At 41.0% G+C, this 26,756-nt stretch overlaps 1 protein-coding gene across 1 annotated transcript in view; it reads right to left on the bottom strand.

Annotated features, from left to right (window-relative positions):
* The window catches only part of LGR5 (leucine rich repeat containing G protein-coupled receptor 5), a 142,657-nt gene extending 127,543 nt beyond the window's left edge, over window positions 1–15,114 (bottom strand). The window contains exon 1 of the mRNA XM_066591640.1: window positions 14,849–15,114. Within this exon, the coding sequence (XP_066447737.1) occupies window positions 14,849–15,048 (200 nt within the window). The 5' untranslated portion in view covers window positions 15,049–15,114. The remainder of the gene's footprint in view (window positions 1–14,848) is intronic.
* Window positions 15,115–26,756: the final 11,642 nt, after the last annotated feature.

Raw genomic sequence — 26,756 nt, 5'->3', positions numbered from 1 at the left:
CTGTACTGAAAATTACTATTTTTCTACAAGAGTCCCTGTACTTAAAATATTCCCTTTACACTTGTTAAATTCCACAAAGACTCCTGCTACTTTCAATAGAGGCTGCTACTGTAATATAAAAACCCATATTGTATGTCTCCATGTACAAATATCTAGAGTACTTTTTTAGTAGGAGATAAACTTGAAAATGAATAAAAATGTGAGCGGGAAAGGATTAAAATGGAATCCGGTCTGAAAATTTTTTTTTAAAAAGGGGGCAGCATAGCGAGCGACTCAGCGGTTCATATCGTTGCCTTGCAGTACTGGGTCCAAGGAAGGTCAACATCTACATGGAGTTCCTCCCACACTCCAAAAACATACCAATGCTAAGGTTGTGAGCCCCACTGGTGACAATCTCTGTACTGTTCTGCTGAATTAGTTGGCGTCATACCAGCAAAAGAAATGAACTAGTAGGTGTTAAAAGCTCAGAGAACAGAGTTTTGTTTTTCGGCCTCCTATCATGTCCTAATGGAAGTGGACAGCTATGAGGCACAGTGTGAGCGGCTGTCTGGAAGAGTTCTCCGTCAATCAGCATCACAGGGAGTATTCTTAGCAATTCTCCAATGCGTCTCTCACATGTTCTTCTTTGCTAGACGTTAGGCACAGTATAGGGTCAGTCCAGTTCATAAAAGGTCTTAACTATAGTACATTGCAAAACTACTGTTAAACAGTTATATAATGCTGGTATGCTTGAATGGGCAAATTCTAGATACAAAAACACTCTTTAGTGTATTGATCCCATTACTACACTACATAGACAAAAGTATTTGAACACTGTATGTTTTTCAGAAAAAGTGCTTTACTATCCTATTTAGTAATGTGTCGGCCCCCCTTTTGCTTGTCCTACAGCGGTAACACGTTGAGGCACACTTTCCACAAGTTCTCTGTAAGTCTGGGCAGGGATAGCTCACCATTCCTTGTGCCAGGCTGTGAGAAGAGATTGTTGTGAAGATGGGCGTGGGTGGCGATGTCGTACCTGTCGCTCCAGTTCGTCCCACAAGTGATCGATCGGATGAATGAATAGTTATTACAAAGTGAGTAGCTTTTTATTTTACCCATGCACTTCCAAGCATAGCATTCAGCAAACTCAGTATTTGCTGATTCTCTGCAGTGTCCAAATACTTGTGCCCATATAATGTATATTTAAAGGGATTCTGTAACCAGGTGCCTGAGCCACGGGCAACATGAAGCTGGAACAGAGATGCCTTATGTCTCACGAGTCTTTTCTTCTCAAACACTGTGGCGTTTCAGAATAAAGACATTTCGAAGTTTCACCTGGAGCTGAGCCTTGAGTCATGAGGGAGGGCTGCGTTGGCTTCTTCCCACCCACCGTATGAAGACTGACAGTTCTCTTCCCTTTTGTTTATAGGGAGATAGCTGTCATTCAGCATGCAGCGAACTGGGAAGCCTGTCACGGGATGCCTTCGTGGCTCAGAGCTCAGTTCCGAGGGAAACTTCGAAGTGTATAGATACTGAAACACTGCAGTGTTTCGGAATAAGATATCCACGGGCATCTCTGTTCCAGGTTCATGGTGCCCATGGTTCAGGCAGCATGAACCTGGTGACAGAATCTCTTTAAAGGGCTGTGAAGTTCTAGGTTCTGTGTGAAATCCCATCCCAAAGCAGTAACTTAGCAAATAGGCTTGTACTCAAAGCTCCCCGCTCCTACCACCACTTCACGTCTCCCCTCTCACACCATGTTTACAGGCTGTCCTAGGCCGTTTACAAGATGTCACAGGCTCTACAGCCAATAACAGAGCTCAGCGATCAATCAAACTTGGCGGGGCTGCAGCCTACACACAAACCCCGGGAGAAGGACTGAGCAGTGGAGCGGGACAAAGCGGGAGCAGGGAGAGGGGGGTATATGTTAGGTAACTGCTTAGGGATGGGATTTTACACAGAGCCTAGAACTTGGACAACCCCTGTTAACTGAAATACATCATAAAATAAGTACATTTCAGTTTTGATCAATCATCTGATCTAAAATAAAAAGTATTTGGCTAAAATGAAGGTAGGACAAACAGCATGCTAGTTTTTCGCAGCTGCATCTGAGGTGTCCAGACCTAAGAAGTACCCGAGTTCCAAAGCAAATAGAAGAACCATGAAGTAAATGCTGTAGTTGCTTAGTTTATCGTCCAGAAGGCAAAATAGCAGTGTTAGGACAAGATAAACAGATACTCAAAATATACCGACAGGTACTCAAAACCCATTCAGCCTGTTCAAAAGGTGCTCCCAAATTACAAAATGCATAGAACTACACATACCACCTAATGGTTACCACACAAGATATGGGTGAAACAATCAGAGAAATGCAATTACCTAAAAAATATTGTACATATGAAATTGTTTTTTCGCCTTTAAATGGCATTCTACACTTTAGTAACTCGCACATTTTGGCTAGTTGCTGTTGGAAACTTTTTGTCAGACACATACCTATCAGCTGAGCTCCTCTAAAATACAGTAGGATCAGTACAGGATAAACAAAACATATATTTACAGTTTCTCAACTTTGTGTATGGGTTATTTCTATATATGAAATGCTATTCAAAGGTGGGTATCACCTTCAGTTAGAGATGGGCAGTCACAGGAATGTTTTAGACACATCCCGAAATTTTAGTTCTTAAGTAAACCAGTTACATTTTAGGGTTGAAAAAAAAATTTGTTTTAGACTTCTATCATCGAAAGGGCACAACTGCAATTAAAATCCATTTTTCCACAGAAGAATGAAATCGCAGGCATAGCAGTCATCCAAGAAGCCAGGGAAGATGTAAAATACTGGCTTACCATAGGGAAGTGACGCTAGGTTAACAAGGAACACTTGAGGAGAGTCTAATCTAGGCTGGCGTGCAGACTGAAGAGGTCAGCTTGGTGCACGTGTTAACAGCTGGAAATAGGCTCCCCATGCCAGGACAATTGTCCTCCGCGCTTCAGGCCCCGAAACACATTTGAAGATACTTTGGCATGCAAACTTTTAAAGTGAATATACAGTGTCATATATATGATTTTGCCAATGCTTATTTAATGTATAGCAACCTACAAACCATTCCGCAAACAAGATAGCACATATCCATGTTAGTGTACATAGAACATGGTTTATCCTAAAGCAAATGTCAAATTGGTTGAGGTGAAATTTTCACATTGTCAGAGGCTAATAAAATGACTGGATGTTTCTATATGTAACCTAATACAGGTATCAGCATTATTATACCTGCCGACATATCAAGTACTAACAAGTATTTCTACCAGGAAGGAGAGATACTATTTAGAGATATATCAGGGTTCAAACAAGTTTTAAAAAAAAATTTTCCATGACAAAATCTTGATTTTCAATGACCCTCGCCAATCAAAGGTTTAGGGCTCCTTCACACTGGCGATCGCGATATCGTTGCATGAAAATCGTGGCCAAAAAAAAATCACCACCTTTTTTCCCACGATTTTTGAGCGCCAGAACTTTTTCTCACAGAAACATGGCTACCACTTGCGATTTTCTCTAGCAATTTTGCTGCAATTTCTTAGCGCGAAAGTCAATAGGACTTTCTAATGATAAAATTGCATTGCACGAAAATCGCAAGTTCCTGCTTTGTGATGCAGTGAAAAGGAAGCTCCATAGGGAAACATGGGAGATCTATAAAAAGAAAACCCAAAAAACGCAAAGCCGCTGAAAGATAAGGCATGCCATGATTTTTTTTTTCCTCGCAACATCGCAAATGTGAAGTAAACTATTGAAAATCATTGGTTCAATAATTGTGCGCTTTCACTCACTCTTGCATTGCTCAAAAATGCACGATTTTCTCGGAAGTGTGAAGGTACCTTATTGTTTTTTTGTATACAAAAATAAGAGACACATCCCGCCAAGTCAAGCGATTTCCAGTGAAATTTTTTTTTTTTTTTTTTTTTAAATCCCCAACCATGAGAGGCCAGTTTCAGAACAAAAACTTCAATGCACTTCAAAATCTGCAAAAACTAAAACACAAAAATCTCAGAAATTATTATTATTATTTAGAAAAAAATTACATGACAAAAAACAAAAATCCATGACAAATCAGAAAATTCCATGACATTTCCAGGTATTCCAAGACTTTAATCAAATTCCAGGTATTCCAGGTTTTCCATGATGCGTATGAACCCTGTATATATTAACCAACATATTCTACATGTGTTGCAGTCAGGCAGCAAAGAAACTAAGAAGGATACTCGGCTGCATAGCTAAAGGTGTAACCAGTAGAAAGAGAGAGATTGTGATCCCACTGTATAGAGCTCTAGTGGGAGCACATCTGGAATACTGTGTTCAGTTCTGCAGATCTCATCTACAGAAAGACATTGATAAAATAGAACTAGTCCAAAGATGGACTACAAAACTTATCAGAAAAAGCTTAAAGGGATTTTCTGCTACTGAAGACCTATCCTCAGGATAGGTAATTGATAGTTGATTTGGCTGGGGTTTGTCGCTTGCGTTAATTTCAATGAGAGCCGTGCTTGCAATTACAAGGGGTCGGCGCAGAGACTTCCGCTGCTTCAACTCCGACCCCTGTGTATTTGCGGTGCTGACAGCATGCGCCCGCTCAGCTGATCGGTCGAGGTCCCTATTCTGAGGATAAATCATCAATAGTATTTTCCATAGAAAGCCTCTTTAAAGAACTTAATTTGTATAACCTGGAGGGGAAAAGGGAGAGAGGGAATGTGATCAAAACCTTAAATATGTTAAAGGTATAAATAAGGTTCAGGAGGTAAGGGTTTTTATAAGGAAGCTGAACACTAGAACAAGGGGGCACAATTTTGAGATTAGTTGGGGGGAGATCAGTAGCAAATGTTAGTAAATATCTTACTAAAAGAGTAAAATAAGTAGATGCTTGGAGGAAACTTCTAGCAGACTTGGTTGAAAAATCAACAGTAAATGAAGTCAAGCATACTTGGGGTAAGCATACATCTATCCTAAGAGAGAAATAAAAATGTCCTGGCAGACTGGATGGACCATGTGCTCTTTTTCTGCTGTCAGTGTTCTAGGTTTCTAAGTAAAGTAAACTGATAGGCTTGCTTTTAAGACTTAGTGTAGGAATTTCTCATGTCGGTCATCTAAATGTTTTTAGTATCAAAATATAAGAAGAGAAAACATTTGGGAGCAGCGCATGAAGGTGAAAGAGTAGAATATTATTTCAATATGAGCACCGCTGGGGCTTCCATGATGAGAGTTCTTAAAAGTATTTAAAAAAAACAGGCTTTAAAAAATGTATTAAACGAGATCTGTCAGCTTAATATGTTGTCCTACGGTATGCGAAGTTCGTCACCTCGGTGGAGGCTCTGCACATATACACTGTCAACTCCGTATTTTTTCAGAACTCCCGTTAGCCAACCTGCTCAACATCTTTGTGCTGTATTGGCTACTAGTGTCCACTACCCGTATATAGAGAAGGCAGGGAACTACAATTACAGCATATAGTTTTTCAGGAGCATGGCAATGTGGTGAGCAGCAACAATGTTACTCTGTAAGTAGACATTTTAATTAGTGGCCTCATGCATATAACAGATACGTGTACCTTAGGCGTACCTTAGGCCTGTACAGTGGTGCCCATAGCCCTACGTATGGCTCTGTAGTATTGAACCGTGGACACTGCGTTGCACGATGTTACAGGCTTAGTTTCCCCTAGGAGCAGTACATCTGCGATACGGCGTCTGATGGAGAATGTCACGTATTTCTGTCACATTCAAATGTTGGCTTACTAAAAGAAAATCTCTGTCTTCCCCATAGGCCATATTACAGCCCGGAGGTTGTATGGAGCCAAAATACTCTAATGTGCATTATTCCTGTAGATCCATTCAAGCTTCCTCCTTAAACCAAGACTCAACTTGCTATAATTTCAGACTTAATTACTTTAGTAATTACATAAAAAATAAAAACAGCAGTTCTTTAGGGATATTTGCTTAGAATAATGCTATACAGTCTGAAGGCCATACAGCGGCAGGTAAGAGGTCTGATTTGTCAAGGAAAGAAGATGTAAAATATAAAGTTAAAATGTATCCATATTTACACAGTTCATTTACTAATGCAGCAAGAATGTGATATCTAGGTAAATAAACATCCCATATTAGGGATATCCAATATCCCCAAGGGCCTTTCAGCAGCCGCGAGTTTACAAGATACTCCTATTGAAGATATGCAATTACATTAAGTTTATTTGATTGTCCCTTCCCCTCTGAAAATACTTGGAATTAATTCTGTTTACCATTGTTAAAGGTGCAGATCAAAGCTTATAAAAGTGCATGTAATAAAAAGTGGTGTCTATATCATTCATAAGTATGTGTTTGCGTTGGCGATAACATAGTGGTCATTGTGGCAGACACTTCTCTGAAGCACCTGTCAGTATTTAAGTCTACAGTCAGCCTTGTTCTTTCATACCTCTCAATTTTATTGTTTTACCGCTTTTGACTGGGGAGAAAGAAAAAAGAAAAAAAAACAAACAAACTTTCCAGCTTTTAAAGCAATCCTCTATTTTTGGGGAAAAAAAGAAAAAAAAATTTCTACCCTGGGACAGGGGAGGAATACCTGTTACCTGCAGAGGTTCTTCTCTGCCGCCCTCCCAATTCGCCAGTTTCGGGCCCTGTTTTCAGCCATTTAGGATGGCTGCAGCAATTTGCTAACTACCTAATACACACTGCTCTGATTGGCCAATGCTGATCACATAAGTATTTCTGACCAATCAGAGAGCAGGTATATTGCATTTGTAGTTAATACTATCAACGCACTGTGGGGATTAGGTAGTCTGAAAATTGTGTCGGCTATCTTGGATGGCTGAAAACGAGACCCGGAACTAGCAGATTCAAAGGAGGGACAACAAAGAAGAACAACTGTGGGTAATTTATCCTCCAGTCACAGGACTGAATTTTTCCCAAGGCTGGAAGGTCACTTTAAGTGAAGACTTTAAAGAGGGAATGTATCGCTTTTTTTAGAATAAAAACTAAAACATGACCGTTATTTCTAATCAGTTTTTTTTTGCATATTGTACATTTTTATCCGATTCTCTTCCCATTATTATGCATGCAGCCATCTTGAATTATACGGAATGACTTGTTGAGTTGTATGGGTGAATGTTGGGCAGGAGTCACTGTGCAAGGAGGAGGAAAGGGAGGAGATGAGCTGTCCCCATCACCTATTGTCAGGGAGATGATCCTTTGTTATCTACCTCCAGCTTTACATTAAATCCTGCCCTTTGATGGCAATGATAGGACTGCTGACACCACCAAATGTACACAGTGCAAGCTGAAAAGGGACAGGAAATACGGTCTATTGTGAAAGCTATTGATCCATTAAGGGATAGCATAATGGCAATGTTTCGGCCATTTCCTCGGCTTTTCTTGATGGAAGAATAAAGGGTATATTCACATGTTGCAGATTTATTCAAGAAATTTCTGCAACCGTTCCAATTATCTGAATCAGGCTGGCAGAAATGCCACCTAGAACACCTCATTCAGATGAATGGAACGGATTTCCAACTGAAAAACGTTCTGCATGAAATCTGCCATGTGTGAATATACCACAAAGTCAATCATTCGTTGTGGTGCCTTGGTCTTCCAATAGTTGATAACTTGTTTGCCAGTGGTTGAAAGCTGTAGAAGGTCTAATTGATACTGATCTTCTCTTCCAGTTTCCCCACCTTGTGGAGTGGGGTTGCCTAGCATGTTGTCTTTTCTTCTTCCATTCCTGCTTTCATAGCAGTAAGAGCTTTCTCTGTCATGTGCAACACCTGCAACCTTGTTGCCTATATGTAACATACAGGATTTTGAAAATACATTCTCCAGTTTCTAAGGTTGTAGTAATCCGAGTTTAAGGGACAGCACAGCACTATGCTGACAGCTCATTTGTCTTAAATATGGGACACAAAAGCAATTTTTTGGCATAAGTCCTCTTAAAGTACAGTACTGTGCAAAAGTTTTAAGCAGTGAATGGGGAAACAAATGCTGCAAAGTAAGAACGATTTCAGAAAAAGTAGATGTTGATAGTTAATTTTTGTTAATTAACAAAATGCAAGGTGAATGAACAATGGAGAAATCGAAATGATACTAATATTTAGTGTGCCTAATAGAGTTGAGCGAACATACTCTGCCGAGCATGATGCTCCTTCAAGTATTAGCGTACTAGATGGTGCTCGAGAGAGACACGAACCAAGGGGAAAAAAAAGCTCGCCACCCGGCGTCCCACATACAAAAATGCTCTAGTCTCCCATTGTAGTCAATGGGGTTCGTTAATCGAGTAGAGCTCTCGAAGTTTACGAAAAGCTCGACTCGAATACTGCGGACTCGAGCATTTGGGTGCTTGCTCATCTCTAGTGCCTAACCTTTACCTTCAAAACTTTTAAAAGTATAAAATCAGGTGTGTGAATAACCAATTATACCAAACAGGTGATATTGACCATCATTTTCATATGTAAATTGAAATACATTCTTTAACTGAAACTTAAACAGATGTGTAGGAGGCTTAAAATGGGGTAAGAAACAGTCAAACTCTACTACAAAGGTGAGGTTGTGGAAGACAGTTTCATTCACAGATCATACACCATGGCAAGACTGAGCACAGCAACAAGACATAGTCATACTGCATCAGCAAGGTCTCGCCTAGGCAAAGACTTCAAAGCAGACTGGGATTTCAAAATGTGCTGTTCAATCTATTTTGAAGAATCACAAAGAAACAGACAACATTGAGGACTATACATGTAGTGGTCGACCAAGGAAACTTAGAGCAAGAGATGAAAGATATATCATGCTTACTTTCATTTGAAATAAGAAGATATCCAGCAGTGCCATCAATTCAGAACTGATAGAAACCAGTGAGACCCAGGTATACCCATCTACTGTTTAGAGAAGTCTAGCCAGAGATGGTCTTCATGGAAGAATAGTGGCCAGAAAGCAATATCTTTGACATAGAAACAAAGCTAGGCAACTAAAGTATGCACAAAAAGATAGGCACCGGGATGCAGAAAATAGCAGCAGATGCTCTGGACTGATGAGTCAAAATGTGAAATATATGGCTGTAACAGAAAGCTTTTCCTTTACGAAAGGGCTAGAGAGCCAGACAATGCATATCTGCAGGTAGCAGTGACGCATGGTGGAGGTTACTCTCTAGCTTGGTCAGGATTAATGGTGTCCTTAATGGTAAGAAATACAGGCAGATACTCATCATGCTATACCACGAGGGAGGCGTCTGATTGGCTCCAAATTTATTCTGCAGCAGAACACCAAACCCAAGCATACAGCCAAGGTCATTAGGAACCATCTTCAGCATAAAGAAGAACAAGGAGTCCTGGAAGTGATGATATGGCCCCACAGAACACTCATCTCAACAGCATCGCGTCTGTCTGGGATTACATGAAGACACAGCAGGATTTGAGCAAGCTGACTTCCACAGAAGATCTGTGGTTAGTTCTCCAAGATGTTTGGAACAATCTCCCTGCTGAGTACTGTGCAAATGATGGTGTTTTGAAGGTGGTCACAGCAAATATTGATTTGATTTAAATTTCTCATTTATTCATTCCCTTTGCATCTTGTTAATTGACAAAAATAAACTATTAACCCCTTTATTTGTGAAAGCATTCTTACTTTGCAGCAGTTTCCCACACCTGCCTAAAACTTTTGCACAGTGCTGTATTTTCTTCACATTCTAATATTTGGTAAATATCACATTGCAATGTGTATTATTACTTCACGTGGACAGCAGATGACTTTCCTGTGGCCGGTTAGAATTTACTTTTCATTCCACAGTACTAAAATTGCCAGAACAGAAATCATCATTTCAAGATATTAATTGTCTTAACTTAGATATGAACCCATTGTACACAAGGCCTACCAGCCTCATAGCTGTATTTTCAGTGACATATACACGGTTTTACAAGACAAGAGTCTTTACAACATCATAAAAGAAATGTGGGATGTGTCCACTGGTCAGAAGAATATAGCTGTATCTTCTACGCCTTGTCGCCAGACTCCACGCGGCTTATTGCACACATGTTTACACTATTATAGTGAGCATGTGGAAAGTGAAAAGCGCACGATACTACTATTGTGTGCCATATACTACATCAAAAATGCTTTTATACAGGGCAATAAACTGTCATTCATTAACAATGGTGTGTAGTGCCCTAGTATGATGATTAACTGCGCACAACCTCTCCTTACTCATTGCAGGCACATGAAAATACTACAAAGTAAATTATTACGCAACTGCACTTACTATGAATCCTGATAGCGGCACGGAAATAAACAGAGCAGCAATGCATTCAGCATACCAAGTGAGAGAGGAGCTGGAACCAGGACAGGACTGCTAAAAGGTGTGTGCAGCGCACAAAAGCTGTCACCCTGACATATCCTATTTTCCACTGTTTGAAGCAATATCACATAACGCTAATGCTGGAAGTTATTGTTCCTCCTGTGTTCTAACCATTTCTTGCTACTTTACAGTATGAGAAAAGGAAGAGAGGTTGTCTATGCTTACCACTAACCAATGTACTGGGGAGACAGTGATGAATTGCAAGAATGTCGGAAATGCTAATATATTTAATGAGACAGATGTAATATAGACACATTCATCGGAGCGAAAATAAATAATCACTGAATTTAACTTTTTTTCATATATATATATATATATATATATATATATATATATATCCTTTACTAAAGCCTGGGGAGTTGGTGATATCATTCTTCCAAAATGTAGCACCTATTTGGAGAGGAATCCACGCCTTAAAATATCCAGATATTTGACATAAAACTGTGAATAGATAGAAATTCAGCTTTTAAAAACAACAGTCGTTCTATAAAATGCAGCAATTCCATTTCTTAGTAGTGATAATGTAATAAAGTAGCAGTTCTTCACTGCCTTAATAAAGACGGTCTCAGCACCCCACAACGAATAGCTACATATGTAGCTTATTACTCCAGCAAAACCATCTATTTGTGATATTTTATTGACTTCTTGTTGCGTTGGAAATTCACACCAGGATTCCAAGTATTTTGTCTGCAGCATTCCATGGATTTACTCTCCTTGGGATTGCTGCTACATTCTAGATAGCATGGCTACATTTTTTAAAGGGTCGGTATAATGGAAAAAGTTACAGTAGATGAGCGGTTTGTGTATTCTGAGAGACCCAGTTATTTTTAATGGAATTTAAGCGAGTAAACTATCAAATGACTCTTCTTACATCATAAACAAGCTTTGAAGGCCGCAGACTTTAGCTATGAAAGGGGATATCATATTAAAAACCCTTGAAAATAGTTTGTCTATTGGTAGGATTATTTCATTTGAATCCTAGTCAGCTTCTTGTCATCTTTGGCAAGTCTCGTTATCCCAAAATGCTTCAGGCACCATAAAGTAATTTGTAAATGCTGTAGGATTACACCTAGAGGATTACTCTTCAGAAGGTCATATTAGCAATAAATACATTCTATGATCCAGCAATACTCCGAGCGAAAAAATAATCACACTTGTACAATACGCTCATTGTCAGGTAAAACAGTGACACTTGAGTGGTCCAAGATGCTTCTTTGATCTACATAGAAGTTACCAGACAAATGTATCCTATTTACTCAAGCCACTGTTGTTATTGTGAACACCTTGGCCAGCTTTACCAGCACCTCATCTGTAGCAAGGAATCTGAGCTGAAATTAAATAAAACAACGGCGATTCAGTACATCTGGAAGATTCAGCGTTCTTCACACAAGAAAACAGAACCCGGGGATTAAGGCATCAAAACAAACATATAACATTGAAGCAGGATGTTGGGAGCGACCACACAAGCATAGAGAAGAAGCTCTTCATTACAGAGCCGTATTCTCGGATGCAAACCGCCAAACAATGCAGGCTACAAACACTGCTCAGAAACATAATATACACCATGAGTAGCCCAAATAATAATTTACTGACTACCTCATGAGTGTATGCCCATCATTACTGCAACCCAATGCTGGACATATGGTATGGGGATGACAGCTACAAAACTCTACTCATCTCAAGTCACCTTTTTCTCAAGTCCTTTCATTATAATCAAATCAACAAACACAATGATAGATAGATAGATAGATAGATAGATAGATAGATAGATAGATAGATAGATAGATAGATAGATAGATAGATAGATAGATAGATATGAGAGAGAGATAGATAGATAGATAGATAGATAGATAGATAGATAGATAGATAGATAGATAGATAGATAGATAGATAGATAGATAGATATGAGATAGATAGATAGATGGATGGATAGATAGATATGAGATAGATAGATAGATAGATAGATAGATATGAGATAGATAGATAGATAGTGCAAAGTAAACTTATCTCTGTGAGCTCCTCTGCCTTCTTGAGTTAAATGATAATGTATCACTTTAGACAGCCTGTATTTTATAGCAGTTCATAATGGACACATAGTAACCATATTTGTATTTTGTTATCCACTATTATTAAATAACACACACAGTACTCAGAATTGCCTGAAATTACTTGTATTACTTGATATTCATAGACTGTAATCTTTCTAGCAATGATACAATGATGTCCCGTGTATACATGTATCAGAGCTGACGTTTTCATTGAACTGTTTCTTTTGCGTATCCAACAATGCAGCTCATAGGACTCTAATCCCATGTTAATTTATCGGTAATACATCTCTGTGTTAAATGACAAACCCAGCTCTGCTACATTTTATCACTGTCATTAAATCTTCATGTCAACAAGTCAGGGTTCCCATGTTTAAGGTGCTACAAGACACCTGCAGCCTGGGACCATAGACGAGCACTGAGCATTGACCGTCATATTTAAGGTGCCAATCTCTTGAATACTGGCACATGCCTTCCTGTACAGCAACTTGACTCGTCTCCTTTGTTTTAATATCGCAGTTAAAGATTACTCGCACACTTCAAAGACTTGTCTCATAAACCAAAGGTAGAGATAAAGTTCTTACAACTGTAATCAAGATTTCCTTTTGGCTCACTAATAATATCCCTGACAAGGAGGCGGATTGCAATGTAGATCATCAGGAAAGAGTTCACACTATATCAACATCAGTAAAGCAAATAATATCACCCCCCCCCACCCCCCCCCCCCACCACCACCACCACCAAGTAACCCTTTAGGTTACAGAAGTAACGTGAACTTTCTGCACATCACATAAAAGAGAATAGATGAAAGGTACATGCTAAAGTTTGATAGAAAATACCATACTTTTAAGAAGAACTTCAGAAGGAAGACACATAGTTCCCCTCTGAAAAAGTGAATTCCTCAAACTAGATAGAACCTGTAATTCCGCTCTGTGAGATGCCACTTTTACGTGGCATCCAGTGATTTCTATGTGGAGGTTTACACCATTATTATTGTGATTTCGGTTATGGCAGCTTTTGTGTAACTTGTAACCCTGTGATTGCATAATAAATATCTCACAAAGGTGTAACTATTAAAGATCAATCCAACTCCTCCGAGAAATCAGTCTAGGATCTTGTTTTCCTAACTGATAAGGAACATATTTACAATATACTTGCTTGGTGGCTGCCAAATGGCCTTAGATTGGCAAGAGTACAGCACAACATTGTATTCTAACAGATAACACCAGTTGGTGATACTGATGAAATCCTACAAACTAGAAATTGTACATTTAGCGATCCACTGAGCAGCAGCGCTTTCTCCAATCTATGGGGGGCACACTACCATAGGCTGGAGATTTCCATAGGGTTCCCCTACTGAAATACTAAAACATATGTGTTCCTCTAGTGTTTTCTACTTGGTCTTCATCTACCGCACATGGTCTGCTACTGAACGTGACCCTAGATCAGTCCTTTACCTGCTTGCTACTATTACATGTGGCGGTGTGATTTACTGCAGCCCACCAGGACTCACTGATTTACAGGAGGGCTCATCCCTGATTTACAAGGCAGCTCCTGCAAGACCAGATAGTCCTCCTTTTTAGTGCTGCGGTCTTTATATTGAGGGCAGCTGGACACAATAAATTGGGTTCCATGATTTACACTGATACTTTTCGGTGTCAATGCAGAATCTTCTTCAACCCGTCAATGACTTGGATGTGACTTCATGTAAAACACAAACTGGTACCTACCTGCCTAGTGCTGTTATATAGCTAAAGTCACCTTGTTAGTCCGGGACTCATTAGGACAGTCCGAGACTGCAGCTGAACGTGGCACTAGATCATTGTAATATTGATCACAGCTACAAACTCAGCTCTGCTACATCTGCATACAGGGAATAAATGACAATTTTGCAAGTACTGTATGCATTTCTTGCAAATACCCTCCCAAAAAAGTTTCATTGATTACCCAAAAGGGGGCTAATCTGGAAACTGATGCACCTATCCAAGAGTATAAAAGGGACACTCAATATAACGCAGGGACTGCAAAATAAACTACATGCCCTATGAAAAAAAACTATATATATATATATATAATAAGATACAAAATATGCAATTGCTAAAACCAGAGAAGCTCACCATAGAGGTAATAGGATATAATAGTGCTGATAATCATACTAGTGTCATTGCTGATCCCCCACAGAAGAGGGGTCTTCATGCATCAGGGTGGGGGTTCCACCATTACTAGTATATATTCCCTGCAGGACCAGCTAGTAGTTCTAGCAATATTTGCATGAAGTACGCGAGTTGCTGTCACCTGTATCCCTGCTACTCCTTTCACATCTACTATTGCAGTCGGGCGAGTATCGGGCGGCATGCGTATATAGAGCACATGGCACTAGTTGTACTGCCCCACGGCGTAGGTGAGCGCTACCCCCCAGCAGTGCAGCAGCTGTAGGCGGCTCACTTACAGGTATCCTGTGGAGATGCTGAGGTTAGCCGGCACGGCGCTGAGTCCCCGGTCCGAGCAGTCCACTCTCATCATCATCATCCCGTCCTGTTCACACACGCAGGCGGCGGGACAGCTCCGCTGCTTCCCCCCTAGCCTGGCGGCGGCGAGGAGCTGCAGGGCGCACAGCAGCGAGTAGACGAGCAGGCTAGAGGTGTCCATACTGTACGGTAAGTCCTCGGTGTGGCGGGCGGTGACAGGGCTGAGGTGAGTGCCGGCGCCGCTGCAGCCTCCTCCTCACTGGCCGCAGCATCTCCCTGCGTTATTATACGGGCAGCCTGAACCGCGCGCCCAGTGACGTCACGGCAGGCCCCGCAGCCACTCACAGCACGGCCTGCCGCAGGGGCTGGGGGCATGCTGGCACTAGTAGTGCCCACCTGTTGCTGCCATACTACACAAGTCACTGAGTACCTCACAGCCCACAGGTGACTATTGCCAGCAGTCAGTCAGATCCTGGTCTCACCTGCGTTCACACTTGGCTTCTGTTCTGCCAGGTTCCTGTGCTGTGAGGATGGAGCAGTGCTGATGCCATCTTCTATCTAGTGAAGTGGTAAACCCAACAGACGCGTTGGGCATGTTCGCCTACAATTACGGACGACATAGCCTAGCAGGTGTCATCCATGGCAGCACGCCGGACGCTGGAGGGGCTGCACTACGGGGGGGCATACTGCATCCGGCGCTCCAATTATTTTCAGCGCTTGGCTTTATTCACACAAGCGTTTTACACGGATATGTTTGTCGCGTTTTCACGCCCGGCAGAAAAACGCGACCATCTGAAGCATTGATTTTAGCGTCACGAACAATCACCCTGCGTGGAGAAATAGAACATTCGCTGCCGATTCTGGCGGGCACTTTTATGGGCGGTCAGAAAAGATAGTTCTGGTTCAATCTGTCGACCAATATGCGCCGGCGGCTCCCGTAGACTCCTATGGGAGCTGGAAAAACAGGAGGGGGGCAGTTTAGCAGCGTCCAACACTGGGAAACGCTTACAGGTGCCTTTATTTAGGTTTTTGAAGTCATTCCGAGGATTTATGCCAAGCGAGGGATTTCCGGGCTTCGGTGTATACTTTTGCTAATATACCGTAGCCGGCCGTGTGAATGGACGAGAAAATGCTAATTAAGTTCGGGACTTGATCACAAAAAATCGACAATTTATGCGAATTAACGGCGCATATGAGCGAACGTAAAAACGCATACGCTCGTGTGAAGGAGCCCTTTGGCTGTAAGGAGGGAGCTAAATAACGGAAATATCATCAAAAAATGGGAAACCGGCTTAAACAGCGTTGCCACGGGTCCCATTCACATGGGGGAGGTGTACACCCAAGTTCTCTCCAAGTTTGTGCCAGTTAACGCGGACAGGGCCCATTGAAGGGAACCTGCCATCAGTTTTTCTCCTCCTAAGGGCTTATTCAGACGACCATATTTACGCTGCATTTAAAACAACCGCTGCTGTTCCGTGACCTGTGAGGCATCGGATTCCAATGTATTCATTCAGACGATGATTTTTGGCCGCGTTAAAAAAAAATTGCACCTGAAAATATAGCACATACGCAGCCGTTTTCGGTCGCTTATTTTATACGTCGCGTGAAAAGATAGGTCTTGCCCTATCTTTTGTTGAAATACACAGGAAGTTCCTATAGACTTCTATGGAAGCAGAAAGAAAGGGAGAAGGAGAGAGTTTTTCTGTGTACAACGCAGGAAATGGAGACAGCTAGCCCTAATTAGGCATTTAATTACCATTCTAAGCCACCGGAATGGCGCTGCACGCCACGGGTAAACGGGCATGTTGATCGCCAAAATAAAGCAACTTGCTCTCTCCTCCCTTAATTTTATTTCATGCGAATTTACAATTCTTCCACGCGAATGTATAACGCGTATGCTTGTGTAAATGGCTTTAAATACGCGACTTCTGATGGAGAGTCCAGTGCGGAAAATCGTCGTTTGTTTGATTATACGGTGCGTACGGGCGAACGTATAAATGCTTACAGTCATGTGAAGGAGGCCTAAATCATCTGCACTGTTAAAGCAATAACTGTTTTATTAGATTTTTTGGAAGGCAAGTTGATAAAGCATCTAGATCATAACATAAATACAGCACCAGAACCAAGCTTATAATATAAATACAGCATCAAAACTAACTTCAGTACATATAGTGCCAGAACCAAGCTCATAACATAAATGCAGCACTAGAACTAACTTCAGTACATATATACAACACCAAAACCAAGGTCAGAACACCAGGGCATAACCAGAACTAACCCTAGTACATATATTGCACCAGAACTAACCTCTGTACATAAATACAGCACCAGAATCAAGCTCATAACATCAACAGAGCACGAGAACTAAGCTCATAACATAAATACAGCACTGGAACCAAGGTCATAGCATGAATACCTGAATAGGGCAACAGAACCAAGCTTATAACATAAATGCAGTACCAGAACTACCTTCAATTCATACAACAGTAAAACCAAAATATATATATATATAAAGATGAAAGCCCTCACTGACTGACTCACTGACTGACTGACTGACTCACTGACTGACTCGCCAAAAATTCTCCAACTTCCCGATGTCATAGAAACATGAAATTTGGCGCGAGCATAGATTATGTCCAAAATAGGAAAAGTAATTGGGTCCCAAGTTGATTATTCAATTCTAGCGCAAAAGAACTAGCGTCCAAATTTTACGTACGGAATCTAAGTCTCTCACTTCCCGATGTCGTAGAGGCATGAAATTTGGCATGAGCATTGATTATGTCATAAATAGGAAAAGTTAATGGGTCCCAACTCGATTATTCAATTATAAGCACAAAAGAATTAACGTCCAAATTTTACGTACGGAATCTAATTTTCTCACTTTCCGGTGTCATAGAAATGTGAAATTTGGAACAGGCATTGATTATGTCATAAATAGGAAAAGCTAATGGGTCCCAACTCGATTATTCAATTCTATGCGCGAAAGAATTAGCGTCCAAATTTTATGTAAGGAATCTAATTCTCTCACTTCTTGGTGTAATAGAAACGTGAAATTTGGCACGAGCATTGATTGTGTCATAAATATGAAAAGTTAATGGGTCCCAACTCGATTGTTCAATTCTAAGCGCAAAAGAATTAGTGTCCACATTTTACGTACGAAATCTTATTCTCTTACTTCCCGTTGTCATAGAAACTTGAAATTTGGCACGGCCATGGATTGTGTCATAAATATAAAAAGTTAATGGGTCCCAACTCGATTATTCAATTCTAAGCACAAAAGAATTAGCGTCCAAATTTTACGTACGGAATCTAATTCTCTCACTTCCCAATTTAATTTTATATAAAGGAAACGTCGCATGGTTACCTCCCGTGGTGTTTCCTGGGTAACGCAGAGAACTATGCAAAATAGTGAACATATTTTTTTCCCGGTATCTCTAAAGTAACCACGACTTTATAAGATTTTCTGTGTGAACACCACATAAACACCAGGACCAAATTAACTCGGGGTGAAGCCGGGTATATCAGCTAGTCATAACATAAATGTACCCGCAAGAACCAAGATCAATGCAGGAATAAATTGCAAAGTCAGATGACCCCCTGCTATATGTGCCCCCTTAATACTTAACTAGCCATACTCTGCACCATAAACACCAAATTAGTCATGTAGCCTTGAATATCTAATGAGCCACATTGTGCCTCCTCGCTATTTAAATTAGGGCTTGTTCAGGCGAGTGTGGTTTTAGCGCAGTATGGACACGTGAAAAGATCGTGGCTATACTACACTAAAAATCGCGTGAATGAGTGATTTCCAGCTATCAAAGGCCCATTTACACGGAGCGATGATTGCAAACAAATTGCTAAAAGGCGATCGTTTTAGCGATAATCGTTGCGCCTAAATGTGCGCCCATCGTGCACGTTTCGTGCACTGCTAGCTGACCGTTAAATTCAGTCCAACCTAAAAATCGGCGTTCAGCCTTATCAGGAGTTCTCCGCGGGTTGTGCTGGTAGCATTGTTTTCCGTCGGAGAACAAAGGAACTGAAAGCTGATAAGAGCCCTCGGTCTATTAACTGCTTTCAGCTAAAGGCTTCATTTGCACACTAATAAGCTATTAAGTAGCTGAGTAGCTACTTAAATGTTTATGCAAAATGATCGCTCAAAGCTGTCACTCAAACTGTCGTTTAAGCAATCATCGGGCTGTGTAAATGGGCCTTTAGTCTTGAGCTTAATTAGCTGTGAAATTGCCCTTTCACACAATGGGGAGCTGCATGGTGCAAGCTATCCATTTCCCATTGGAGTCTATGGAAAATCCTGCGCAGCTCGCACCAAAGATGGTTCAAGTCCTATCTTTTCGTGCAGCGCGGACCTTAGATGCTTTTTTCACGCCTATATTGCGCATAAACCACGCTCGTCTGAATGAGGCCTTAGCCTAGCTGTGCTCCCTGAACCCAAAATTAGTCACACCATGCCCCATAAATATAATCAGCCACATTGTGCATCCTGGATATTTAATTACTCGCACTGTGCCACTTGAAGATATAATTAGCCACATTGTACCCTTGAATATTTCATTAGACACACTGTATCCTAATTAATGAGTCACACTATGGCCTCTAAATATTTATTTAATCTCACTTTGGCCCCTGAGTATATAATGAAATGTCCTGTGTCAATTTAATATTTAATTATCTGCATTTTCCCTCTTGAATATTTAACCCATTAAGGATCAGGCGCAGTAAATATACGGCGCCTGGTCCTGGGCTTAAAACCCCACCGATAGTAAAAGTACGGCGGCGTTTTAACCCATCCTGCCACTGCAATCAATTAGAGGCAGGATGGGTTATCAGCTGTTAGTGACAGCTGATAACCCAAAGGAGAAGGCAGGAGAAGTATTTAACCCTTCCTACCTTTCCCTTCCCCGAATACACAGCGCTCAATGAGCATTGTGTACTAGAAAGTGAAAGTAAAGTGTAACTTTCACTACGGGAGCCCAGGGGGTCATGTGACCACCAGGGTTCCCTGCTACAGCAGAGCTGGAGGGTCATACTAGACCCTGGCCAGCTCTGCCAGTTACTAATGTCCCATGGATGCTCCAGCTACAGTGGTAAAGTGTCAATAAAAAAAAAGAATGTCCCCCAGAGGTCTTATATGACGTCATGGGGGACATAGATAGTAAAAAACTTGATAACATAGATAAGTAGAACAATATTACAGAATAAAACAACAATATATTCATAAGAAAGAAAATAACACACAGCCGACGCCAACAAAAACCGTCGCAGTATGCGCCCTGTAAACCAAAACCATACATACTATATATCAAAACGTCTGAAACAAATAGAGGAACCCATTCCCATACTTTATTTTAGCATAAATATACTAAATAAAAAAATAACTGTAAATGTTAAAAAAAATCATTTTTTTAGCATTTTACCCCCAATAAAATAAAAAAACTGAAAAAAAGTCCGTGAAAAAGATATTTAAAAAATCGCCCTATATGTCACGGGAAAAAAACGCAGTAAAAATAATTTTGGTAGCCAAAGGAAACAAAATAGGGCAGGAAAACCGGCACATGGGTAAAATCCCTAAAAAGTGTCTGGTCCTTAAGGTACAAAACAGCTTGGTCTTTAAGGGGTTAATTCCAAACCTTGTGCCCCCTGACAACATAATTAATTATACTGTACCCCATAAAATTTAATTAGCCACACTGTGCCCCCTGAATATTTAGTCAACCATACTGTGCCTCCTGAAGACATATTTTGTGACACAGTGCCTCCTGAATATGTAATTAACCACATTGTACCCCTGAACCCCAAATTAGCCACATTGTACCAGAATTTAAAATTATCCACTCTGCACTCCCTTGAATATTTAATTATCCACATTGTGTCCCCTGAGTATTCAATTAGCCACACTGTGTACCCTGAAACCAAAATTAGTCATGATGTGATCCTGAATATCCAATTAGCCTCACTCTGCCTCCTTGATATTTAAATTAGCCACACTGTGCTCCCTGAACCCAAAATGAGTTACTCCACACATTGCCCTGAATATATCATTGAAGGCCCTGTGCCCTGTACGCCTGTAATTGTGACACCAAAGGGGTGACTCGGAGCCGCCGTGCAGGACACAGCGGAGGGATGGGGGGCGGAGGTGAATATGAATTATGTGTTATATTAGTGCATGGGGAGCACATTTTGTATAGGAGCTAAAACTCGGACAACCCCTATATAATTTCCCACACTATGCCCTCTGAAGGCATAACTGGTCACACATTTCCCTGGCATATTTAATTACCCAGACTGTGCCCTGGGAATAGAAACAAGAAACTCATGTACTATCCTACATACCTGTGCTTTCTTGGCCTCTTCTAGCTAGAATGCTGCAGAATGTCGCAATTGGTGCAGTGGCGACCGCGCCTCCTGTAGACAATTACATCCACATCTTAAAGACTCAGATACAATTGATTACAGGGAAAGAGGCCCGCATTAGCATCCTGATTCTCCTCGGTTCTGTGAACTAGCTGGTGCTGGTTCATGGCAACTAGGGAGAATTTGCTGAATCCCACCTCTGACTTATACTGTCAAGTGGTGATAAATTTCATTTGCGTAAAAACCCCTTTAAGTTCTGTAGTATATAAGGAGTTTGGCTCCTGAAGCCGTTCTTAGATTTGACATATGTGATTTTGTGACATAAATGCTGTATAAATGTTTTAATTTATTATTTGTTTCTTATCGCAAAATTATAAATAAAGCTTTGAAAAAAAGATACAAGGTGTGTCTCCCATTGATCAGACTTATTTCTTTAGTGCATCTCACAGATGCTTGGCCAGATTGACACCTGGGAAATATGATGGCCAGGTTAACACTCAAATTCTTAATCATGTACCCGATACCATCCCTGAATGTTTTTTTATAGTTTGGCTTGGCAATTTATTCTGTTGAAAGAGATCACTGCCATTATAGAATACCTTTTGTTACATCCATCCTTCCTTTTACACTCAAAACACGAACCTATCATACCTGCATACATAGCCAGATAGAATTGCTATAATAAGTACGAGGTATTAGTTTGTGGATTGGCCAAGTCACTTAAGCCCACAAGCCCACATCAAGGGTCGTCATTGTCTCATAGGTCCCTAGTCCTACAATACAACTACCCCCAGGAAACCTGCCTGCAAGCAGGGTGATCATTCCGATAAGAACGACCCCGCTCTAGAACCTAAGGACCTAATGAGACCAGAGATGGTAAATGATCCACAGCAGGACCAGGCACAGTTCACACCAACACACCCGGAATTGCAAGCAACCCAGAACAGGACAGTTCACACCACACGTCCGGCCACCTGCACAGACATACAGAAGAAATCACCGTTCACACCAATTCGCACTGAACAGGACTATTTATGTCACGTGCCCGCTGTTCACACCACAGACCCGGACTCCACTCAGAACTCTCATGCATACAGATATCAAACCATAGTCTAAGTGTCCTCACACCAAGGGAAAGACAGTCAGCCACTGTGCTGAAATATAGGGAACCATGTCAGGAATCACCCATCTGACCACACGAGACATCAGACGTCTGAAGGCGGCACCTGCAAAAAAGAGGAAGGGAAAGAGGGGTCTGCGTAAGATGCAGATGGGGACAACAATTGTGCACACTGTCCTTATGAAGGAGAGAGAGACACTACAGACCAGTATGCATAACACCTAGTTGTGAGTGAAGGGAAACCAGAATCCTTATGCAAAGGAACTGGTATATATATGCAGCAGACCAGTGGAGGTTGGCTGGCTGGAGAAATCCACACCCAGCCAGCGCAATTATTCCACACCTTCTTGGTGAAAGACAAGGGTCAGCATAGCCTGTTGTCCGGTCTACAGCTAAACAGACCCATATGCATCAAACTGTGATGTGGTGTGTGTTCTGGGACCTTTCTATCATAGCTAGCATTCACTTTTTCAGCAATTTTTGCTACAGGAATCCTTTTGTGGGATCCGACAGACAAGCTAGTTTTCACTCCCTATGACCATCAGTGAGCCTTGGGCTCCCATGATCTTGATGCCATTTTCAGTGGATATCCTTGCTTGGAGCACTTTTGGTAGGTGCTAAGCACTATGTACCAGGAAAACCCAACAAGATCTGCTGTTTTGGACATGTTCTGTCCATCTAGCCATCGCAATTTGGCTCTCGACAAAGTTGCAGAGATTCTTATGATTGCCCATTTTCCCTGCTTCCAACACTTCAAGTACTGACTGAGTGCTTGCTGCCTAATATTTCCAACCCCCTTTGACAGTTGACAGGTGCTATTGTCACCAGATAATCAATGTTATTCAATTCACCTGTAGCTAGTGTGAGGAGATCGTTTTTGGATCATGTTTGTAGAGGCCAAAGATAACCTGACTTTTCCAAATAAATATGCAATCAGCAGCCAGGAATGGGGTTTAACTGACCCATGGCCAGCTTTATTATATAGGTTGCATTTCATAAACAAAAATACAGAAATCCATGGACAAAATCTAATCCTAGCCTGTCTGGCACCAGTTAAACGGTAACGTCCCTCTGTCTACTGGAGAGCTTCTCCTTCCAGAGAACAAGACTATTTGCAACCTTACAGTCCATAGCTCACACAGAACAGCATTTCAGTCTCCCCAAGGTTGAGCAACTTCCTGTTCACTGAGCTCCTCTTAAATATCCACCCATTGGAATAATTAGCCAGCAGGTGGACACTCCCTATTACTTCTCATAGGTGAGTCATCTAGAGGAAATATACCTTCCCTCAGTGGCAACGCCTACCAATTTGTCACACTAGCTTTAATGTTGAGTGTATGAACACACACTTTTAACACTGAGCTCTAACTAAGCACTTTTCTTGAGGTCTGGATAGTATAGTATCAGCAACCCCCCACCTCCAAGAAAAAAACCTAAAACATAAAAATAGCATGGGTTACCTCCAGAGTAATATATGACAAGACTTGCTTCATCTGTTGAGCACTCTTCACAGGCACACAGCTTCTCTCATGTGTAGTTCCTTCTAAGTGCATACTGTACATTGCACTCCGTTTAAGCTTCAGTAACGGGCTGAGCCAAAACACCTACAATGTTTGTAGACTATGGGTAAAACCTGTACCAAATGTAAATGAACACCCAGCTCACCCATAATATGAGGTTTAACATATCAAGCATAAACAGAAGCAATGAGGATTGATCCAGCATTCATAAAAGCGTGGCCACACTTTTATGTATGTTGGATCAATCTTCCTTTCTTTTGTTTGTGCTAAAACATGAATCAGGATGGAAAGAATGACAGGCCTTTTTCCAGCCTGCCTGTCACTCTACAAAATCCAGGGCCGGAAACATATCTCACCAATCTTCAGCAAACTATGCTTTAGTAAAGGAATCCAGCTTTTCTTAATTCTAAGCCACATAACAGGATTCTAGTGGAAAAGTTGGACCCTCGACTACTTTCTCTGTCATCATCTCACTATATATACACACACACATACAATGTGTCCCAAAGGGCATGGTGGGGATTTCAAATGGCAATGTTTTTGGAATGAAACACAACAGACACATGAAACTGGTATCAAGTAAAAGAAAAGGCTCCAAATTTTCCATCTTGAAGTTAGTGGGAGTGCAAATCTATGGTTAGGAGAGTACAAGATGGCAATGGAAAGTACAGTGTGTTTTGTGGCTAGCAAAATTTGAATGTCTGATTTGTGTGTGACGTGAATGCTGTCATATATTTAACTAAGAACCACCACATGAAAATAACATTCATTATTGGGATAGATAGTTGAAAGGTATTGGAAGCCTACTGGACAAAGTGTTCAGGAAGGAAAAACCATCTGTTAGTGAAGAGTCGGTTGAAGGCATTCGAAGAAGTTATATCAGCAGCAATAAACCTATGCGTAAATGTTCTCCACAATTAGGCCTTCTGAAAACTTCTGTATGGAGTTCTGAAAAAATGTCGGCATTTTATCTATATCTATATATATAAAGGTGAAAGCCCTCACTGACTGACTGACTCACTCACTCACCACTAATTCTCTAACTTCCCAGTGTTGTACAAACTGGAAATTTGGCACGACCATTCTTATAGTCCTAAATAGGACTATAAGGGGTTGTAACTTAATTATTCAATGCTAAATGCAAAGGGGTAAAGGGGTTGTAACTTAATTATTCAATGCTAAGTGCAAAAGTAAGTGATTATGTATGTTATGTACCTAATCTAATTCTCTAACTTCCCGATGTTGTACAAACTTGAAATTTGGCACAACCTTTGTTTAGGTCCTAAATAGGCAAAGTAAAGGTTGCAACTTAAACATTCAATTCTAAGCATGAAAGCTATTGACCCCCTATGTAATATAACTAATACACATCTGCATGGCACAATCATGAAATTTGGCACAGCCATTCTTTACATCCTAAATAGGAAACGTATAGGGGTCACAACTTGATTATTCAATTCTAAGCGCCAAAGTAAGTTACCCCCTATGTTATGTAACTAATAACACACATTTGTACCGGACAAACGTGACAATTGCCATGACCATTCTTTACGTCCTAAGTAGGAAATGTAAAGGGGTCACAACTTCAATTCTTAGCATGAAAAACTGTGCGGAAATCTGCGATACATGAAATACTTCTTTTCTATAAAAACCCTAAGCCTAGGGAAATGATTTGTATACTGAGGATAATCTACCCCACTTCTATGTGTATATACTGAAGAGAATATAACTGACTTCTGTGTGTATATACTGAAGAGAATATAACTGACCTATGTGTGTATACACTGAGGAAAATCTACTTCACCTCTATGTGTATATACTGAGGAGAATCCACCTCACCTCTATGTGTATATACCGAATAGAATCTACCTCATCTCTATGTGTATATACTGAAGAAAATCTAACTGACTTCTGTATGCCTTTAAGGCTGAGAAGAGGCTGCAACCTCCAGTCTGGGGATAAATTTGAATAAAAAGGGGTATTACCTTTAAGGGTAAAAAGTGAGGAGAGTGGGAGGGGTGGCACATTCTGCAGAGGGACATTGGTACATGCAGTCTGAGGAGAATCTAAAGCTCCTCTACGTGTTAAATATATTATTCCTCGGTTCCTCTGAAGTAATCATGACTTTGTAAAAAGTTTCCATGCAAACAACAGGTAAACACACCTGTACCAAATTAACTTGGGCAAAACTGGGTATATCAGCTAGACGGTTATAAATAGAGATGAGCGAACGTACTTGGTAAGGCCGATTTCGAGTACTTCACTACTCGGGTGAAAAGTACTCAGGGGCGCTGTGGGGCGGGGCGTGGTGGAGCGGGGGGTAGCAGCGCGGAACAGGTGGGAGCTCTCTCTCTCTCCTTCTCCCCCCCACTCTCCTCTGCAACCCCCCGCTCACCCACAGCGCCCCCGAGTACTTTTTACCCGAGTAGTGAAGTACTCGAAAATCGCGGTGCTCGATTGCGAAATCGGCCTTACCGAGTACGTTCGCTCATCTCTAGTTATAAACCTCAGTTGTTGCATACAATTTACCCAGATGATAATCTCAAAGGTTGCGATTTTTGCTGTGGATATTCTGCATGAAATTGACAATGACGAGCACTTTTTTACATTGTGTATTGTTCAGTGTTCTTTGCAGAAGACACTGTGAAATCAGACAATTACCTTGACATGTTGGAACTGTGTGCAGTACCCTAGTTTGATGAGAATGTAATCTTCCAGAAAGATGGTGTTCCTCCACACTATACTAGGATTGTTACGGAATTTCTTGATAAAACATTTCCATGCAGCTGGATTGGTAGGTGCCGATGGAAACAATGTCCCTTACACTCTTTGAACCTGACTTTTCTGAATTTCTATCTCTGGGGTTATGTGAAGCAAACT

Source organism: Eleutherodactylus coqui, chromosome 2, assembly GCF_035609145.1.
Source record: "Eleutherodactylus coqui strain aEleCoq1 chromosome 2, aEleCoq1.hap1, whole genome shotgun sequence".
Lineage (NCBI taxonomy): Eukaryota > Metazoa > Chordata > Amphibia > Anura > Eleutherodactylidae > Eleutherodactylus > Eleutherodactylus coqui.
The sequence above is the reverse complement of the archived record's forward strand: the minus strand, read 5'-3'. Positions and strand labels throughout refer to the sequence as shown.